At 53.8% G+C, this 21076-nt stretch overlaps 1 protein-coding gene and 1 long non-coding RNA gene across 10 annotated transcripts in view; one reads left to right on the top strand and one right to left on the bottom strand.

The window, feature by feature from the left end:
- ATG7 (autophagy related 7) overlaps positions 1–21076 on the top strand; it is a 223788-nt gene that overhangs the window by 159012 nt on the left and 43700 nt on the right. For 3 of the 9 annotated variants that reach the window (XM_089306662.1, XM_089306663.1, XM_089306666.1), the window contains one exon: positions 17672–19239. The exons of 4 other annotated variants lie outside the window; for them this stretch is intronic. In XM_089306662.1, coding sequence (XP_089162788.1) covers positions 17672–17800 — 129 coding nt within the window. In that variant the 3' untranslated portion in view covers positions 17801–19239. Of the gene's footprint in view, positions 1–2977; positions 4415–17671; positions 19240–21076 lie in introns of those variants that run through there. 2 more of the 9 variants (XM_089306665.1, XM_089306664.1) reach the window with 1 other exon arrangement.
- Positions 542–17659, bottom strand: LOC149124452 (uncharacterized). Its single transcript, XR_016215079.1, has 2 exons — positions 12504–17659; positions 542–9667 (listed from the first exon to the last, which is right to left on the bottom strand). It is a non-coding gene; the product is annotated as an uncharacterized LOC149124452 (long non-coding RNA).

Genomic DNA, 21076 nt, shown 5'->3' with positions numbered 1-21076 from the left:
CACTCTGCAGTGCTGAGGAGGAGGGTCCTGCTCCATGGCTGGGAGACGGCGGGGAAGCGTTAGCCCGTGTTGAAGCACCTAGAAACAAAGCATGGCAGCTGCAGACACTCGGGAGATCGTCTTGCCCGGGGTCCTCCTCTTCAGGATGGGGGTCTCAGTCTGAGGAGCAGCCCCAGATAACTCGGGGAGCCCTGGTTCTGAAGGCTTCTGTTGCTGACGAGAGGCCAGTGCCTCCAAGTGCCGCTGGCGAGCCCCTGCTGCCTCCGTCTGCACGCGGGGTCAGGACCTGCCCTCCCCCTTGTAAGGGCCCAGCTGTAAGAGGGGGGACAGGAGAGGCTCAGCAGGCAAAGCTGATGATGCTCTCAAGTTCTAGAAGCAGAGTAGGCATGACCTGCACCCAGGGCCATGCGGGGAAAGCCGCCAGGGTGGCCAGGAGACAGAGGGTTGGAGCAGGCGGGTTTAGCTCCAGGCCTCTGTTGGGGTTCTCCTTGGAATGTCAAGGTAAAGCAGGTTGGCTAGGCTGACGAAATCAGTGGCTTCCTTTTTTTTTTTTTTAAGATTTATTTTGTTCATTTGAAAGAGTTACAGAGACAGAGACACACAAAGATCTTCCACCTACTAGTTTACTCCCCAAATGGCTCCAAGGGCTGGGCCTGGCCCAAGGTGAAGCCAGGAGTCCTAGGCATTCAGGTCATCTTCTGCTTTCCGAGTCACAGTAGCAGGAGCTAGAGTGGAAACCAAGCAGCTGGAACTGGAGCCAGTGCTCCAGTATGGCACGCCAGCATCGCCATTGGTGGCTCAGCCTGCTACGCCATCATGCTGGCCCGGCCTTGGATTTTAGGGGCTTCTAGGCTACAGGTGTGGTTTCCAGTTGTCTGATGCCTGGCCATGGGGATGGGTAAGGCAGAACAGCACCACCTCCTGGGTGTTTAGGCCAGATAGAAGTGTGGCTCTGGCTGGTGAGTTTGGGTATCCAAGATGGCTGCAGGCTGGGCCTTTGCCGTCTCCAGGAACTGGCTGGCCTCCCCCGCCCTTTGGCAGTCTCTGCCCAACTAGAAAGAGTGGTTTTATTTTTTGTTTTTGTTTTTGTTTTTTTTTTCTAGTTATACCTTAAATAAGGCTGGGTGGGATTTTTCCCCCATTCCATTGCTTTTATTTTTAATTTTTCCCTACAGAAGCTTTTAATTTAAGGAATACAAACTTCATGCATTTCATTAAAACTTTAGGAACATGGTGATTCTTCCCACAGCACCTACTCTCCTACTCCTCTTCCTCCTCCCTCTCCTATTTCCTTTCTTATTTTTTACTAAGATCTATTTTTAATTAACTTTATACATATTTGATTAACTCTATGTTAAGAGTTCAACAAATACTATGAAAAAAACCGTTCCTCAACAGTCAAAACAAGGGTTGTTCCAAGTCATTGCTTCTCAAAGTGTCAGTTTCACATCTATAGATTGCTTTTTTAGGTTCTCCGTTAGTTATCACAGGTCGTGGAGAACATACGGTGTTTGGCCTTTTGGGACTGGCTTGTTTCACTAAGTATGATGTTTTCTAGTTTGATCCATTTTGTTGCAAAGGACCGGATTTTGTGTGTGTGTGGTTTTTTTTTTTAGCACTATATAGTATTTCATGGTGTACATATCCCATAATTTCCTTATCCAGTCCTCAGTTGATGGGCATTTGGGTTGATTGCATGTCTTAGCTATTGTGAATTGAGCTGCAGTAACATGGGGGTACAGGTAACTCTTTCATACGCTGATTTCATTTCTTTTGGGTGAATTCCCAGGAGCGGGATGGCTGGGTCATATGGTAGGTCTGTATTCAGATTTCTGAGGTATCTCCATACTGTCTTCCACAGTGGCTGCACCAGTTTACATTCCTACCAACAGTGGATAAAGGTACCTTTTCCCCCACATCCTTGCCAGCATTTCTTGTTTGTTGATTTTTGTATGAAAGCCATTCTACCGGGGTAAGGTGAAACCTCATTGTGGTTTTGATCTGTATTTCCTGATGGTTAATGATCCTGAACATTTTTTCATGTGTCTGTTAGCCATTTGAATTTCCTCTTTTGAAAAATGCCTGTTTAAGTCCTTTGCCATTTCTTAACTGGGTTGTTTGTTTTGTTGTGGTGGAGTTTCTTGATCTCTTTATATATTCTGGTTATTAACTTTATCAGTTGCATAGTTGGGAGATAATTTCTCCCATTCTGTCAGTTGCCTCTTCACTTTGCTGAGTGTTTCTTTTGCAGTACAGAAGCTTCTCAATTTGACGTAATCCTATTTGTCAGGCTTTGACTGCCTTTGCCTCTGGGGTCTTTGCCAAGAACTCTTTGCTGGTGCTGATGTCTTGCATGGTTTCCCCAATGTTCTCTAATAATTTGATGGTATTGGGTCCTAGATTTAGGTCATTAATCCATTTTGCGTGGATTTTTGTGTAAGGTGTGAGGTAGGGGTCCTGCTTCCTGCTTCTGCATGTGGAGATCCAGTTTTCCCAGCACCATTTGTTGAGGAGACTGTCCTTGCTCCAGGGATTGATTTTAGCTCCTTTGTCAAAGATGAATTGGTTGTAGATGCTTGGGTTGATTCTTGGTGTTTCTATTCTGTTCCATTGGTCTATCCATCTGTTTTTGTACCCGTGCCAGGCTATTTTGATTGTAACTGCCCTGTAGTATGTCTTGACATCTGGTATAGTGTTGCCTCCAGCTTTGTTTTTGTTGTATAAGATTGCTTTAGCAATCTTCAGGTCTCCTGCATTTCCATGTGAATTTCAGCATCATTTTCCTTCTAGATCTGAAAGAATGTCCTTGGTATTTTGATTGGTATAGCATTGAGTCTGTTAATTGCTTTTGGTTTATATATCCAGGAATCTACCCATTTCCTCCAGGTTGAGAAAGGGCTTTATAGGTGGGCAGACAGCATGATATGCAGAACAGGAGCCCTGGCCCTTGCCTTACTCAGACTCCCCTATTTCCCAGGTCTGCTACATACCTGCTTCCACGGTCATGGGAGGTGGGAACTGCGGCCTCTCTTTCCTGCCCGTGTGGAGTGTTGCATGAAGTCCATGGCTCAGTGCAGAGGTCAGATGCTTTCCACGGCCTCCTGGACTCCAGCCTCATGAAGAAGCCCAAGCCAAGAGTGGGCTTTTCCTTGCCCTGGATGAGACGTCTCTCAGGGCCTCCCAGCCCACTGCTTCTCGTCCTCTCCTGTGCTCACCCTTCGTTCCGTGCACCACTCCTGAGTCGTTCAGGACCCACTGGAAGTGGGCACAGGTGACTGAGGACACCAGAGCAGCGCGTGCAATGGAAGGAAAGTTCATCCGCAGCCGTGGGCCAGCTACAATTTCCACACATCCTCTGGCTTCTCATATTTAACACTGCAGGCCACATGGGGTCTGTTGCTTGTTTCAGGGCTGGCCAGTTGGTCAGGGGGCAAAGCCACAAAGGAGTGTAGAGTAAGGCAGGTGCTGGGGCACAGTGCATTAATCTCCCACCTGCAGGGGCTGGTGCTGTGGCGTAGTAGGCTAAGCCTCTGCCTCTGGCACTAAATCCTCTATAGGCGCAGGGTTGTGTCTTGGCTGCTGCTCTTCCAATCCAGCTTTCTGCTTATGGCCTGGGAAAGCAGTGGAAGATGGGGCCGAAGTGTTTGGGCCCCTGTACCCTTGTGGGAGACCCGGAGGAAGCTCCTGGCTTCAGATCATCCCTGCTCTGGCTGTTGCTGCCATTTGGGGAGTGAACCAGTGGATGGAAGACTCCCTCCCTCCCTCCCTCCCTCCCTCTCTCTCTCTCTCTCTGCCTATCCTCTTTCTGTGCAACTCTTTCAAATAAATAAATCAATCTTTAAAAAAAAGAAAGAAGCCTGTAAGGAAGGAGTCCTAGGGAGGGACAGGGAGCCAAGGAGATGCAGGGGCCAGGCCTGCTGTGTGTCACTCAGACAGTCTGCTCCCTCGGGGGAGCTGACCAGAGTCCTCTTCCCAGAGCAGTACTCAGTGGTGACCTAACCACCTTGCACTGCTCCCGCCTCTTAAAGGGCCTCTCACCTGACCACGCCAGGATCAAGCCTGCGGCCCCAGAAACCTCAGCCGTATCCAAACCATTGCACCCCCTTACGTCAAATCCCAGCTCACTGCTAGCATCCTCCGGCAGGTGCAGAATCACCCGAGAATGCGCTCCATTACTGTCTAATGGAAATAACAAGCATGTTGGGTTATATCAGAATTAAATAAAATAATGTAATTAAAGCATTTGCCAAAGTTCCAGGCGTATCATGTGGCAAGCACTTGGTGACTGTCACGCCTGTTATCATCATATCATAACAACAACCACGGAACTCATTGGTCTCCTGTTAATGTGTTTCATGGTTCAGTAAGTTTAGTTGTTTTAATAACTAATAAAAATGATTGTCCATAAAAGAAAGTAATTTTTTATTAGATGACTCCCTGAAAAGCTAAATCATTTTTGTGTATGTGTGTGTGTTTGAAAGGATACCTCAGGAAAGTTCTAGAACTAAGTGGCAACTTGGCTCGCTGAAATGAGCCTGCAGCGCCTCCCTCTCCCCCGGGATGTTTGGCCGGAAACAGAAAGAAGGGGAGCTCACTGGGAAGTCTCGAGCCGGCTGTAATGGCCTCAGTGTGGCAGGGATCATGCCGGCTCTGTTCACGGCTCTGTTCACAGCTCTGCTCTTGGGAGCAGCGTCCGCAAGCTTGGTGCGTTCTCTGCGTCGTCTTCGCAGAGGGCAGTCACATTTAGCTCTGATTATGTTTGGGGCATCTGGATTCTAGTCAGCATGTTGGCTCCGTTGTAGACCCTAAAGTCTGCGGCTTACTCCTAATGTGGAAAATGGAATAATCCCCCAGGCGCAGGCAGCTGAACTCCAACACGCGGCTGCGTTACCCTAGTGAGAAGCTGCCACAGACATCACAAGACTTGTTATACAAGGAAACATGATTACAGTGGATTAGAGGAGCTTGCCAGGGGCATGAAGGATTTATTACTTTTTGAATTCTGGATGAGACATAAATATGTTTTTCCCCTTTTAATTTTGGACCCCATACGGCAAAGGTGAGAAAATTCCTCCGCAGATTCGAGAACGCTTAGTTGCCGAAGATCGGTTGGGTTTTGTGTCCAAGTCACACTGCAAAGGGCATGAATACTTGCCTGGCAGAGACACAAAACAGTCACTCACTTCTGTCGCCGCTGCCAAGTTAGTTACTGCCTCGTCTCCCAGTGGGAGAGAAATGTAGCTCCTTGGGGAGTCTTTTGGAAGGCAGCGTGGTGTAATGGAAAAAGCAGCGCACTCAGGCATGTGGCCCGGATCGCGGCTCCTGCGATTTGCGGCAGGCCGCTTAGCCTCGCTGAGCCGAGACACCGGGACGGGGTCCCCGTCTCAGAGGGTCGTGTGGGGGGCTGAAGCGTGCTAAATGTCGTGTTTGCGGGGTGCGTCTGCGTCAGACTCACAGATCTGAGTTCAGGGACGTCAGTTTTGCGGATGTTCTCAAAGGAGGAGCTTTTGAAGTCATTGTGAGCGCTCAGGGTATTTTCACAGGTGGTTTGTTTTCCCTGGCAGCTGAGACAGCACAGGGTGGGGGTGGGCTTAGCTGTGGCTTCAGACCTGAGCGGAAATGGACCCCCTACCACTGTGAAGCCTGCAGCAACACACCTCGCCTGCTGGCCTCAGTTTATTCATCCTCAAAACGGACGGGAAAGAGAACCTCAACCCGGCTGTACCCACCTCCTCCCGTTTTGTTTTCTGTGTGGCACCTTCTGCGATTTGAGATTACGTGTTTGTGTTTTTGTGTGCTTGTCTGTCCCCCACCCCAGCCCCTTCTCAGACGTAACCTCCAGGAGGACAGAGTCTCCCGAAGGCAGTGACCGGCACGCTGTTGTTGTTTATGCCTTTGACCTTCGACATCTTAAGTGCTGACTTAATACAGACTTAGGAAAAAAAAAAAAAACTCCCCGAGCGTCGTGGCTGTATTTATGTACAGTAGCTGAGCTAGAACCTGGGCGTTTGGAAATACCCGCGTTTTTACAGTTGAGCTTCTGTTTCCCAAAGGTGCTTACTCAGCCTTGGATGGCACTGTGCGACGTGTGACATCAGAAGTCTGACTCAGGCGTTCAGCTGGGAAAGATCTTGACTTTGAGCCCGGCTCGCCCTTTGAGGTACGGCTGGACAGAGCTCAAGAAGGTCTTGGGTTTCAATTTATCTAGGAAGGTATTTAGCAAATTATTTTTAACCATTTGGATGTGGTACAGATCACCCGAGGAATCTGCAGCCTGTGCGTAAGTGGAGGCCGAGAGCAGAGCCGAGTGGCAGAACACGGACCTGCTCCAGCCTTCCCCAGGGCCTGCGTCCTCCCGGCCTGCCCGCCCGGCCAGCCCTGGGCCCCGGCGTCTCCTGGCCGACGTCTCTTACCTAGCCCCTTGGACATCACTCTGATTCCCGGGGTTTCCTCTCCACGTGAAGTTAGGCGCTGGGCACTCGGGACCAGTGCTGGGCTTTGAGGGTCTCGTTCCATAGCTTCCCTGCAGTGTGGTGGCACTCACAACACTGAGCTGTGACACAGAGAACATGAGGAGTGCTTGGCTGTCCTCCCTCATCCTCTCAAGGGGCTTTGGGGACTTGAGGGAGGGGTTCCTGTACACCCAGGGACTGCTTGCGGAAGACTGCACAGCCTTGTGTCATGGGCAGCTCGGGAAGGCTCAGTTTTCTTCACGCTCTCGACAGATAGCATCTCTGGTTTAAAATAGGCTTGGAACCATTACCAAGTGGACGTAATAGACACTGCACGCTTGCCCTGCTGGCCCTCCAGGCCCTGTGTGCGTGGGTTGGCCACAGAAATGCTGAAGCAGTGTGCAGCTGCCCAGTCTTGTTGGGTTTCTGTGTTGTGGCTCTCCCAGCTCTGCTCGAGTTTGCTCATTAGCACAGACAATTAGCCAGGCCTGCGTAGCCAGGTCCTGACTTGTCAGCAGCAGACGGCCTGGTCCAAGCGGGCACTTGGAAGCTCCACAGAGACATCCAGAACCACCCCGCCGGTCATCTGCCTTTTCGTCCCAGATGTGCTGGCACTCCAGGGGCAGGGGTCTACCCTCGGCCTTCGCAGCTCGGGCCGCACTTCACACGGGGGAGCAGCCCGGTCACTGCAGGGTTGTAGAGACCGTGTGTCCGTGTGCCTTACCTCCCCAGGGAAGTGCCAGAATGAGACGGACTGCAGGACCTGGAAGAAGCCACAGCTGGGTGTGGGTGTGGCCCTGTTTCTAGGCGGTGCACGTGGTCTCACGCGAGCACGCATGTGGTGGCTTCTTGCCGACGTTGGCCATGAATTGGTCGTGCTGAATCCTGTCCCTGTCCCGATGTGGTGCGTGTCAGCATTCCCATTCTGCAGATGGAGAAGCTGAGGCCCCATGGAGTTGGTCAGTGATCAGGTGTGAAGACGTGTATGGTGGCGTTACGTGGGGAGCCGAGGGGACCTTCCCACAAGGTCACTGGGACGCAGAGTCTGGCACAGTGCTGTATTGCCCTTGTTCACTCTTTCTCCGTCACGGGGCAGGCAGTCCCGTCCTTGACCAGGATTCTTCCCCGATCAGCTGCACGACATTCGTGTCCGGCACCTTCCCCACTCAGACAGGGCTTTTCTCCGTCCCACTGCCACCACTTCCCACGCCTGGAGCAGGCCACAGCGGGTCTGACCTCAGCTGTGTCCCCTGCAGCTTGGCCTCCCTGGGGTCCACAGGTCTGAGTCTGTCCCTCAGGGACTTCCAAAGGCTCGTTGACCTCACCTGTTTCTGCGGCAGCCACAGACACCTTTTGCCGCCTGCCTCAGCTTGCGTCTCGCGCTGGTCCTCACCACACTGGCCAAGTCCTGCCTGCTGCCCGCCCCTCACACCTGCTCTCCCTGCTGGGCACTTGACCTCTCAGCCTTCAGGACTTGGTCCCTCCTGAAGCCCTGCCGCCTCCTCATCGTGAGCACCTGGAGAAGAAGTTGCCTGCTGTTGTTACATGTCCTTGCACCTGGCAGGACACCTGGACGTGTGGACAGTGCTTGAACGATCAGGGCTGCTGTGGGGAGATGAAGCAGCAGACCCGGGCGCAGCGTGCATATTCAGCAGCTGTGGGTGTGCCCCAGTGTCTTACCTAGCCCAGCTCTGTCTCTTCAGAACGGGGAATTCTGGCAGGTGCTTCGCCAGCTGCCTTCTCGGATAATGCCTTTAGGGTTAGATTCAGCAAGATGTTTGAGTGAACTCCTTGGGCTGGAAGTGGGACACCAGTCCCAACAGAGGTAAACAAACGTGGGAGTGTGTTTGCTCGAGGACCTGAACGGCTCTCGGCCGGATCGCTCGTTGGGTTGTTAGAACGCGTTAGCTGTGCTGTCTCCTTCTCCTAGCTGGCTCTTTGCTGAATTGCATCTCTCTCAAGCAGACTCTTGGCTCGGGAGAGCAGGACAGTAGCTGGTGGCCCCAGGCTCATGTCCCCAGGCTCAGCGGCTACCATGGAGAGAGCCTTGTTCCCAGTGGCACTTGTTGGCACTGCTTCACTGGTCCACTGGGGACCCAGCCGCTGTGTTGGGTTCAGGGGCCCTGCAGCGCTCACTCCCGGCCCGATCTGGAGCACGTTCCCATTTCAAGTGGGAATGGGGTGCTAGAGCCCCTTCCAAGTCATATAACCTGAGAGCGAGGGAGAGATTGTAGAAAAATTGGGGAAGTGGGGTGGTTATCACAGGCCCTGGCCAGCAGAGCGATACCTGTGCACTGGGTTGCCTCCCTCCCCTTGTTGCCGCTGCCTCTCCTGCTCCCCAGAGCTAAATGGTGTGGTGGGTCCGGGCAGGTGGCTGGGCTCTCCCTCTGCACCCCTGCCACACTCCCGTGTTGGTGTGGGAGCCCCAGGTCCAGATGCGGCTGTTCTCACACAAGTTTTCGGCGAGGATGCATGTTTCTGATGACATCAGTGAGTACTTAAGTTCCCGGTAGTTTTCAAGCTTAAGTCCTGTCCTGAGTTCTCTGACACTGTGTAAATTTAAAGCAAATACCATTCGCAGCGACACGCCTTCCCTCAGCTTGGCCCGTGTGGTCGACCTTGGGTTCCCAAGGTTCGGCAGTCGCTTTGTGACATTCGGCCCCAGCTCCCACCTGTTGCTCTGACCGAGCCATAAAACACGGTGCCGCTGCCCCTGTTTGGGGAGCAGTCATGAACACCGTGGCACGCTTGCCCTTGTTTCTTTCCTTGCAGTCCACAGTTGGGTTTTTCATGCGGCTGTTGGCACACTTGCTTCCCAGTGTGCACTGAGTGTCTGTTTCCTGAAAAGGGCACGGAAGGGCCTTCCCTTTAAACTGGCCCATTTATTTCTCATCCCTTTGCAGCAAGGCTGTCATTGTCACCACTTGAAAGACGCGCAGATGAAGGCTAAGAGGGGAGATGAAATTTAACAAAGGTCTCAGGATAGATGGAGAACCTGGGATTTACTTCCCGGCGTGCTGGGCTAAAGCTTGAAGATTCTGAAGCGTAGGAGCTGGACTTTGTGACCTAAGTCCCGGGGATGAGACTGACACGTGTCACAAGACAAAGGTATTGCCGGTGGCTGTGGGCGATGTTATGTAGTTTATTGTGCTGTTACAGTTCAGAGAACGGTGAATTCTGCCTCCAGGTTCTACTCTGCATCCATGTGAACCTGCCTGGAAATAGGACAGTACTTCAGAAAGTTCACTGAAAAATAGAGCTAAAAAGATAACACACCGTTTCTGCATATGTGTATGTGCACACACACACACACACACACAAATCATGACTTTTTTCTATATTTTATTATTTGAAAGCCAGAGCATCGGAGAAAGAGAATGAGATAGAGAGACAGATCTTCCATGCACTGGTTCAGTCCCCAAATGGTTACAACTGTCGGGGCTGGGCCCAGCTGAACCCAGGAGCCTGGAATTTAATTTGGGCTCCCACGTCGGGAACAGGGGTGCAAGCACGTGAGCCGCCATCTGCTGTCTTCCCAGGTGCGTTAGCAGGAAGCTGAATGAGAAGCAGAGCTGCTGCGACTCCAACCAGCGCTACAGTATGGGACACAGGCGGCGGCGTAACCTGTTGCGCAATGCACACCTCAGGAACTTACTCTAGAGGTCACCCTGCACGGATGCACTGTCTGCCCCTTCACTGCTTTTGGTTTTTCCTTTGAATTTAGCGTCTGTGTGACCTCAGACTTGGTTTGAACCCAAAACATGTGAGAGCCCTAGATATGTTTGCATGGTTTTGTTAGGTTTTAGGATTTTAGGATTCAAAGAAGGAGCAGAGGCAGCTAGTTAGAGAAGACTTTTAGGGGGTACAGGATGTGGGGACAAAGAGTCGGGGTTGAGCCTGCCCGACAGAGAGCAGAGGGTGTGAAACCTGGCTTCATTCTGTGTGAGCAGCTGGCGGAGTCCCTTCCTAAGCTGCTTGCTGGGGGAAGTGCAGAGCGCCCCATGGACCCTGATACAGTGCGGGGGGTGTCGCACACTCTGACAGTACACTGAGCAGTTTGGAACGTCCGCAGGTGCAGGGCTGTGTGGAAAAATCAACATCCCACTAGCCTTTAGATTAACCATCGTGCCGTTTCATCAAGCCTGGGGGCTCAGGCCCAGTGTTCTCCCAGGGTCAGCGCTCAAGTCCCTCTAAGCACAGGTCCCAGTCAGGAACTGACTGCTGTCATCTGATTTGGCAGGACAGTGGCTGGAGGAAATGTTCATCAGGACAGAGGCCACTTGGCTGAATTCAGGTCAGCAGAGGCTTCAGTGAGTGTGCAGTGGGCCTGGTGGCAGTGGTGCAGCTGGGATGTGGGTGCTGGGGGTCCAGCGGAGTGTCCAGTATCTGTGATGTGCCCTCTCTCCAGGTGTGGGGGTACAGCGGTCAGGGCAGACCAGCCAAGGTCTCTGCTTTCACGAGGCTGACACTGTCGCTGTTTTGGCTAGAGAGGACCTCAGTGAGGACTTACAGGGGGTTGCTGGGGTAGCATGAACTGGGGTGGCAGAGGTGGACAGTTAAAGCAAACTAAAAGTCCATGAGGGTGTCCCTGAGAATGAGGCAGGTGGAATAGCCCAGGGCAGGTGAGATTTCCCCAAAAGACCTCAGAGGAGAGCAGGCTCAGCCAGTTCAAGGAACAAGATAGGGTCATAGCCTGCGTGGCAGCAGCATTGCGAGGTGGGGAGAGTGGTAGGAGAGGAGGTCGGAGAGAGGCAGCAGGAGGGGCAGGCTCTCCTGAGCCATGGGCTTGCATTGCCTTCGGAGCAGGAGGAGGGTGTGCCGTGGGCAGTGGATTGGGGTGTGGACAGGTGGAACCAAGGGCATCTGGGGTGAGTGGTGAGCCAGGTCAGTTACGTTGTTACTGATCTTATCATGTGCCCGGCCGGTGATGGCACCCGTCCACCAAGGACTCACTGTGCACATTCCCTCATCATGGAACCCCTGCAGCTGGGCTTCTCGTTAGCGACCCCTCCCCAGGGTGGCAGTGCCCAGGCCCTAAGCCCTCAGCAGTGAGGAGAGGACACACAGCTGCTTGTGTGGTAGGTGGAGTAGGGGCCGGCCAGGCACGCCAAGGAGGGCTCTGGAGTTTGACAGCGACTTGGGGCGTGGAGGGGAGGATGTGTATTAGGAGCGTGCACCCACAGGCATCCTTCCTGTGTGAGTACCACTGGGGTGAAGGCTACAGAGGACTCGGGGAGCAAACCCCAGCAGGGCACAGGCGAGGAGGTCAGCTGCACCTCCCACCCAGCTCCCTGAAGGAGAGGCTTAATGCTCTTAACCTAGAACGTCAGAAAGATATCTTGTGGTCAGAATCGAATTCCTGCATTTTCTCCTAGGGTGGTTTTAAGCCAAGCTGGCCTGGGATCATCTGTCGCCATCTGTGTCCTCTAGCCCAGGTGGTCGGGTGACACTTTTTCCTAACCTGTTAGTCTGTGTCTATCTCTCTATTCATGTTCCACTCCCAGGACCTGGGTATCTGGGGTGTCTCAACAGCACCAGAGTGGTTTATTTTGTCCTGAACGTTTGCCTTGGGGCAAGGGGCAAATGTGGACGCCCCACCTGCCCCCATGCAGTTTTGTTCTCCACCCATATCCACACACACACACGAAGGATCCTCTGTTTTGCTTCAAACATTTATTTATTTATTTAAAAGAATAACAGAGAGAGAGAGAGATCTTCCATCCACTGGTTCACTCCCCAAATGGCTGCAATAACCGGGGCTGGGCAGGGCTGAAGCCAGGAGCCCGACCTCCATCTTAGTTTTCCACGTGGGTGCAGGGGCCCAAGCATTTGGGTCATCTTCTGCTGCCTTGCCAGGTGCATGTGCGAGAAGCGAGATTGGAAGCAGAGACACGGAGACTGGAACCCGCGCTCCGCTGTGGGATGGCAGCGTCACTCACGGCAGCTTAACCCCTTGCACCACTCCCATAGCTCAGCGCACAGAACTCAGACCGCAGCGCGGAGGTCAGGGCCTGCGCCTCGGCACCCTGGGGCGCCCACCTCGGTGCTCACCTCCGGGGACACTTGGTTCTTCTGCTGTCCCTCCCACTCCGTCCCTGAGGAGGCTTGCTGTGTGGCCAGTAGTTTTCTCCCAGCATTCACTGGGGCAGGAGCTGGAGGCTGCGGTGTTGAGCAGGGGCCAGGCCGCAGATCAGTTCACAGAAAATGGCTGCAGTTCCAGGAATCGCCGTCTTCGTGTGTTAGCCAAACACCCCGTCCGGCGGCGGCGGCCAGAGCCGCCCGTTATTGGAGTTTTCTGTGGCGAGTTTGTTGTTTTTCCGTTTTCCCCTTCGAGGAGAACTACTGTTTCCTGAGCTGAGATCTACCAGCCTGTCCTGGTCGGCCGTGTCTGGATCTGAGTCCCTTCCCGGGCTCCGTGCCCCAGCCTGCAGGGCGTGTTGGGGGGAGGGGGTGACTGCCGGCGCAGGTGGGAGCAATGGAGAACTGTTGGTTTGAGAAATCAAATAAAACCGGTTCCTACTTACTTGATTTTATTTTAGCCGAGTATTCTTGTCCAGAAATGAAAATCAGATGTTTGTCTCTTTTTTTTGTACATTTTTTTCCCAAAGCAAATGGTTACAAACAGTTACTTAATATAATTTACTGAAGCTTTTTCCTGAAAGAACATTTATGTTACTTTCTTTTATGCGTGCAGTAACTTTTGATCAAAACAGGACTCCGCTCCATCGTTTAATGTTGAGCGTCTGGATTAAAGGCTTCTTTTAATCTTAAATACAGATTAGGACTCTCTCTCCCTTTAAGCAAACCGCCATAAACCCTGGCGCCCTTCCAGGCCTCTCCATCGCGGCTCTCTGCTGCAGCCATTAAATGATTGTTAGGCACAATGGGCACTTGATTGTAATTATTGAACTGGCAATCAGTTATGGCAGCAGTTGGGTGGTGTAATTAAAAGGGAACGTGTTTGTACCTGCCAGCGTCTTTGAGATCCTGGGCTCTGGCTGAAGGGGGGGAGAGGCGGCACGTAAACACATGGCAGGAGGAAGCGAGCGCGTCCCTCAGGGGGAGCTTTTCGTCTCTCCCCTCCTGCCTCGTTCTTGGCCTCTTTTGTTCCATGCGGTAGATGAACGATGGTGATAATATGAGGGTAAGAATTTGGGGGCTACACACCGTGGAATGAATAGATGCATTCAGCAAGGATTGTCAGGTTTCTCCATGTGCTGAGAAATGCTAAATGGACAGAAGTGTTTTTATATAATTCTTAAAAAAAACACACAAGCATGAGAGTGTTTCCCCTTCTCATGTATAAAGTTCCCCGTGTATTCCCTGACGTATGAATGGGTATGAAATGCCACTGATAGAAGTAGGTGTGAGAGCTCAGCGCTCTGGTTTGTGCACAGATCAGTGAGGAAGGCAGCAGCGACCGGCGCGATGCCCCGTGAAGGTGGCCCTGCCTCTCAGCGATCTCGGCTGTGACGCGTTTTACGCAGCCTAAGCAGAGAAGCCAGAGTCTTGCTCACAGAGCGGGAATGTCAGCAGCAGTGCACATAGGACAAAAGGAGGAGCTGTGGGAACGTGGGCTTAGGGCTGGGAACTGGGATCCAGTGCCTCCCAGGCTGCCTTTGTCTGTGAGCCTGTGTCAGGTCCAGTCTGAGATGAGGCCGGCAGGCTTGTCCCTGTGTAGGAAGCATGGCCATCAGCAGCGACGTTCTGCTGGCTGAGCAGCAGTGGGAATAGCGCCTGTCCTTGTACCTTGTGTTTATCTGTCTCCCATTGGTCCTACCTGGGTTATAAAGCCCTGGACTTAGTCCTGTTGTCACAGAAATGGCACCATGTTATTGGCCAAGCCTAGATCACATGTCAAACCTGTGGGCCGGACAAGGAAGATGGAGTTCTGGGATCATCACTCCTGTTAGAGACATGAATATGTACACATCAGTGGTACCCCAGTGACTCAGGAATAGCCGATGATAGCTTTTAAGAATGAATATGAAAACCTAAAGTACAACTTAAAAAAAAATTCCCTGCATGTTTCCCCAAAGCAGCTCTCTGTCTTTTAGAAGTGTCCCACCTTGTACGACAAAGGCGTAAAAGTGCCCACCTGGGTTTCGGATGATGGCCTGCTCTCAGCCAGAGTCACGCTCGAGTCCCCAGCTCCCCTCCACCCTGTGGACGAAGAGCAGGCTCCTGAAGATGAGGCACGACACAGGCCTCAGACGGCTGCCACGTGGCTGTCTCGTCAGGGAGGGGCGCTGCCCCTGGGGGTGCGGGGAGCACAGCTTTCAGCCACTCTGGGCATACCGAGCCACTCAAAATCGTCAGAGTTGACAAAGTCAGTTCCTCTCTTGCTTTGGTTTCGTGTTTGAGTCTGAGTGCAAAGACCAGACAGTCTATAAGACATCAGACTTTTATCATAAAAATCCTTAGAAGGAAAGCATATTAAAAGTGTAAGAAGAAAATGCCCCTCCCCCAAACATGGTGCAGTCTCACAGAGCAGTTATGAATCAGGCCATTTGTTGAGCAAACAAGGAAGACATTTGCAGTGTGCAAGCTCAGGCTTGAATAAAAATAATTCTCAATCCACTCTTACCCCTGTTAATGCACATGTAGTATTTGATGAGCGTGAGGAAGTCTTCATACAACTCAGAAACAATGCAAATGACGAACAAAGGACTGTGCATGGATTGCAAACTGCCCTTCACACCAAGATAAACCCACCTTTTAATTCCGCTTGTGCACAACTCTTTGAAGTGCGCCAGTTTGTGTGTCCAGCTGAACTCTTTAAGCTCTGAGTGACATGAATGAGTAAGAGGATGCTATTACGTGAGCACAGAGCACTGCTGAAAGAGGTGCGTGGCGCTCACACACGTTCTCTCTCATTCTCTCTGTCTCTCTCGCTCGCTCTCGCTCTCTCATCTAGTTTGTGGATGTTGGCTGCAGCTCGAGGAGTTTCTTGGGAATCTGATCTTCTCAATGGCAAGCTGCAGTGCTGCTGCTGCCAGTAGTTGAGTTCATGTGGACTTGACGCCAGCTTTCTTTTCACGTATGTGAATAACAGTTTGGCACACAGCGAGCACAACAGTGACTCCACAGAGAGAGGAGACTGGGGCTTTTCAAATAGGGAAATGGGCAGGTTCAGAACTCATTTTTTTGTAAGGTGAACTGAGCTTAAATTGAATTAAATGTTGCGAGAGATTACCGTATTTGTGTGCATCTCAAGGAAGCAAAGGCCATGGCAATAAAGTATTTTCATTTTATGGAGTTTTTCTTGGAACGGCTGCACACCATATGACAGCAGAGGGCTTAAAACTCAGAGCCTGGTGCCAGCACAAAATCCAAACATCATAAAGTTCCTTCCAAAGCCCAGATGCTTATCGGTCTCCTCTCTCGATGGAGAGAGTCTGTCAACTCGCCGGAGTCCACCAGCTCAGAATCCCCTTCCCGGCCTCGGGTTCGAATATGCAGCCTAGAGTAGGGCAGACTCTCCAAAGAGGAGAGCCAAGCTGCAGCACCACCACTGTCAGACATTGGAGTGAAAGGGAGTCCAGGGCATGGCCCCGTTGCTGTGGTGCCCGTGATTCTGTGGTCAACCAGGTGCCCACATCTCGCCCGCTCCACGTTCCGCCAGAAGAGAACGTGCTGACGGGAAGGTGCCGTTTGCCCAGGCTTCCCAGGCTCCTGCAGTGCTCTGGGCTCCGTTAAAAATCTTCCTAATCCATAGCTTCTTGTTCCCCAACTTCTCGTAAAGGGTGTCAGGGAGCCTGGGCCCCCTCTCCGTCCTGGATGTGTGCATACGCCTTGGACAGCTGTGCTCACCAGCACTTGACTCCCAGACTGCTCAGTGAGCTTCCGGAGGCATTCCTGGGAGAGGGAGGGCCATCTCTGAGTGACAGCCCAGCACGCAGCGGGCTGGGCCTCCTCCTCCTCCCCGCTCCCAGCACCTGCTGCGGCATCTGGTAGAGTGCGAGGTGGCCGGCACACCAGTGCTCAGCGCTGGCGCCGAGAGTGTAAGCGTCCTAGGGGACCCTTCATTCTCCTGCAGTGACTGCCACTAGCGTGTAGTTCTGTGACAAACACCCCCTTCACCTGTCGTATCCATGTAGTAATTGATAGTCTTGTCTGACTATAAATTCTAGTTTTCCTCCCCACACACCTCTTTAGCGTGTGCGCTGTGCACAGTGTTGGACACAGCTGCTCCTGAGGACAGTGTGCTCTGTGGGCAGCTGACCTGCTGCTGCCCCCCAGAGCACACATGAGCAGCGGCTGGAATTGGGAGTGGAGCCAGGACTCAGACCCAGGCACTGTGCTGTGAGATGCGGTCCCCACCGGATCTCAGCCCCCATGCCAAATGCCCACCGCTGCACTGTGCTTCACTGATGGCTAATTGTGCGCTTGCTGTAGCTCACAAGTTCTGCCTGTGTTCCCTGGCGGAGTGTGAGTATACGTGACCTACCGCCAGGACCTGGGCTTGTCCTTTCTTAGAGTCCATCTAGCAGACGTTGAGGTCGTCATTCTAGCGATTTCTCCGATTATCAGGACGTAGCAGAAGATCCTGTTCCAGTTAGAAAGGGTTGTCCTTTGCAACAGACGTGACCACAGAATCTTCACTCCTGAACTGTGTTCCCCTCCCCTGAGTAGGGCCCCAGCCCTCACACCAGTGCCCTGGTGCCAACAATGACATGTGCTCTGTTGAGCTTGGGGCGCGGGGCTCCAGCTCCTATCTTGAGGTGTGCGAGCAGGCCCCAGGCTCCACTCCATGCCCTGCCCATGCTGGGGTGCGACCGTGGGCCAGTCTTCATGTTGTGGGCTGTGGTGGCCCTGTCGAAAGAGTGGAGTGCCATCTGCCCTGGGCCTCAGTGACAGAGGAGAGGAGTGCAAATGACCACCTGAAACGGCCTCTTCTGGGCTGGGGGCTGAGGGCCAGGAGCCCCCCTGCTGATGCACAGGCCCCCCTTCCCGTCTCCCCGCCCTATGCTCTGTGACTGCTGTGGACTGGCAAGCTCACGAGAGGCGTCCATTGATGCTGTGTGCAAGGAGGAAGGGCCCGCCTCGGAGCCCTTGGCCTGATGCCCGCAGCAGCTGTGGGAACACAGTGGTGCTCATTGTGGCACGCGGCTCGGGGTCTCCCAGCTCAGATGCTCCGCCACCTCCAGCTCAGAGTCTCTTCCTCCGGGTTTCTTTGACCTCTGGCCCCTCAGTCTAAAGCCCCTTTTCCCCAGCAGAACGGGAGAGGAGCCCACCCAGGCCCGAGGCCCCGCTGGCCTTCCCCGGCACCTGATGGTGGTTGCGTCCAGGGCCCTCACCCTTCCTTCCCAGTCGCTCCGCCCTGGCCCTCCTGGCTCTCGGCCTGAGTCTGGCCTGGCACAGGGCCTCACCAGGAGCCGGGACCCAGCTTACTGGGAGACTAGAGGATCTTGACTGTGGCAGAACTTGGCAGCCTCCCCGACTGACCAGCATCGTCTTCGGCCTGAGACCCAGCAGGAACAAAGCTGAGCACGCTTTCCCGGGCCTCACTGAGAGTCGCAGGGGAAGCCAGCGCCAGGCTTCCCTCTCTAGCATTTTCCTTGTTATTTGTGGACCTTTTTGTTGAATGCTGCATTGTTGATGTACAGTTAAGCACAAAAACCTTGTCTGTGCACCGAGCAAGATCTACAGCATTTCCCAAGGCCCTGCACCTCCCTGACTCCTCCCCGGCATTGCCACCGGAGAGCACTCCGCTTGTGACCTCTGTCCCCTCCATCACTTTGCATTCCAAGCCTCTTCCCCCCATACCCAGCCCTCGGCCCCACCTCTCCTGTGTTTGGAACGCGAAGTTCATTCTGGCCCCAGCCCATCGTGACAAAAAGAAAGCATGTGATGGAGTGGTGCCTGCCGGCTCCTGTCTCCCTGCCAGAGCTCTCCTCTGCCCTCTGCCTCATCTCCACCCACCAAACCAGATTGTGCGGGGCAAGGTCAGCCATGCTGCACCCCAGAACCTGGAGGCAAAGAGAAGCGGGCGCCAGGGGACCCCCGTCCCATCTTCCAGGTGCCCAGGCCTCGCAGTGTGGGGTCTTCTGGGCTGAGCCAGGCTGGTCCCTGGATCCTCAGACATCGCCCTGAGCAAGCACCCAGCGTGAAGGGATCTTGCTTTCCTTTTCCTGTCGCCGTCCTCAGATTTTCTCTGCCCTGAGTGCCTTTGGATTTCCTCGGGCGGGGTTAGGCCCCCTCCTACCGTGCCCCTGTGTGTGAGCTGAGTGGGCAGCAGTGAGCATGGCGAGGAGAAGGTCGTTGTCCCGGGGCGCACAGAAGCCCCTGCTCTGGCCAGGCTGCCATGTGCAAATCCTTGTATTTAGAAGTGGAGCTTAATCTGTTTATCCAGCAGCAAAGATAATCTGCAAGAAGCTGTTACTGTGTGGACACTGGAGCCAGACGGGAAATCGGAGGACTTGCAGATGTCATCTGCTCTCACGCAGCCGATCAGGACGGACCCTGCACTGGGGTTCACGCCGCGTTCCTGGGCTCCGGGGGGCAGAGAGGAGGGTGCTGAGAGGGCACGTGAGCCAGCAAAGAAGGAATTGGGACAGAGTCGGTCATTACCACAAGTGTGTGATTACAGCGTTCTCTGACGGTGGGTGGATGCGCTGTAACTGAGCCGCTGTGAGGAAGTGTTGGTTCCATGCACAGAGCCCGTCGGACCAGCCGCAGGCAGAGGTGATGAGCCGGTGGGAGGGCTTCCGGAACACCCCTGATTTGGATTGGGACAATAGGGGCACGTCCAGCAAATTCACGAATGGCGCTAAGCTGGGACAAATTAAACGAGGATGTAAGGAGATGAGGACAGACAGAAGGCGCAGCGCAGTAGGCGCAAGTGCTCGGATCTTGGAGCTTCCTGTGAGGCCAGGACGCGGAAGCAGCCCTAGAGGAAGAGGCTGTCCACTGCGGCAAGCACGGCCCGAGTGAGGCCGTGGCCTGGAGGGGCATCGCGGACGGCTGCTGCACTGTTGAGTTGCGTTTCCAGAAGCTTCCCGAGCCCAGGCCCCGTGTCTTGTCTCCACCTTAGCGTTCCTTGCCTGTGAACACTGAGCAGCTCCAAGGACCGAGGAGGGGAACCGTGTACAGAGGAACGTCTCAAGAATATGAGCAGTCAGGCGGAAGCAGAGGCGACCAAAGCGAAGCTTGAATTCCATCCTCAGATGGGGGCGGGCGGGGGCTGTCCCACGTGAGAGCGAGGGTGAGGACGAAGTTGCAGGGAACAGCCGGCCTTTGGTCCTGTTGGGCCAGGTCCTCGCCTGGCGCTGGGAGCCCTTGAGGCCCTGTGGAGGACACACTCAGGGAGACTGTGTCGCCCGCAGGGTGGGCATCTTTGTCTGAGATACTGGGGGCGAGAAGCGTCTCAGATGTCTGAGCTTTTCAGGTTTTGGAACGTCTGCATGGATTTTGCCATTTGATCATCCCCAGTGAATAAAATCAAATAATATAATCGGGTTACAATTTGAGTATCATTGCTCGAAGTTACAGTTCTTGCAGTGTTTTAGACTTTGGGTTTTGGGGTTAGGGTGCCCAGCCTGTGCTGGGCCCAGGGACTCACCAGCCACCTGTCAGAAGCGGTAAGCAGAGAGTCAAGGGCACCAGAGCCTTGTGAAGCCGCATTAGCCTTGTTGGTCTGTCCATGATCGAGCCCACAGTCGGGCCCCAGGGGAACGAGGCAGGGCTTGCCATGTGGGCAGAATTAGGAGTACCAGATAAAGCTGCAGGCTGTATGACAGGGTGGAGCTCGGGAAATGAGAGAAGTTGTGATAGGGTGGGCAGCAGCGTGGGAACCCCAGAGCAGGGAGTGGAGATGCAGCTTCCTGCACACAGGGATTTTCGGTGGGGGCAGGGTAACGTGCTTCATCCTAGGGGGACGAGGGGCCCTGAAGTCCTGGGACACCCTCACTCTGCAGGTGTCTCCTGCAAGGACACCAGACGCCAGCACAGCCAAGTGCCGCCAGCACCCCTCTCTCCTGCTGCAGAAGGGCCACGGGCAGTTTCCCAGAGTGTGTGAGAAAGGGACCTAGCTAGGAGGTGAAGACGCGGGCTTCCTATCCACCTGTGCTTTTTGAGGTTGCGTGTCTCTGCTCTCGCGGCCTCTCAGGCTTGAAGTCGCCACAGCTGCCAGGGATCCCGAGCTTCCATTTTGCCGTGTTCCGTGCCGCAGTTCGGGGTACTCTGGCATAGCTCCCCCCTCAGCACGTCCACCCAGGTTTCTTCAGCTTCCTGCCTGATTTGTCCTTTGTTTTCTTAGGCAGTGGAAAGAGGCAAAGGTGGGCATTGACAAGGTTCACTCACCCCTCCTCGCCAGTGCCAGCCTCTGCACTTGCCTGAGCCCCCCCAGCGGGGAGGCTCCTGCAGGGGTGGGGAAGCGTGGCAGTGAGGGCAGGCCCCTACCGTGCCCAGAGCAGTCTGGTTCACGGGAGAAAAGGGCCCTGGAAAGAGGAGGTTATCCCTCCTTAAGAAAACATGCGCAGAGAGTGGGTTTGTCGTTGCCAAGGCCAAGTTAAACAGGATGCAGGTTCTCTGTAGGCGTTCCCAGGCCCCGGAGCCTCTCCGCCTGCCTGCCCGCCCATGCTGTGGGTCGCTTCCTAATCCGTGACCGGTGCGCTGACCTG

Source organism: Oryctolagus cuniculus, chromosome 10 (genome assembly GCF_051225735.1).
Source record: "Oryctolagus cuniculus isolate XC-2025 breed Fujian yellow rabbit chromosome 10, ASM5122573v1, whole genome shotgun sequence".
Lineage (NCBI taxonomy): Eukaryota > Metazoa > Chordata > Mammalia > Lagomorpha > Leporidae > Oryctolagus > Oryctolagus cuniculus.
The sequence above is the reverse complement of the archived record's forward strand: the minus strand, read 5'-3'. Positions and strand labels throughout refer to the sequence as shown.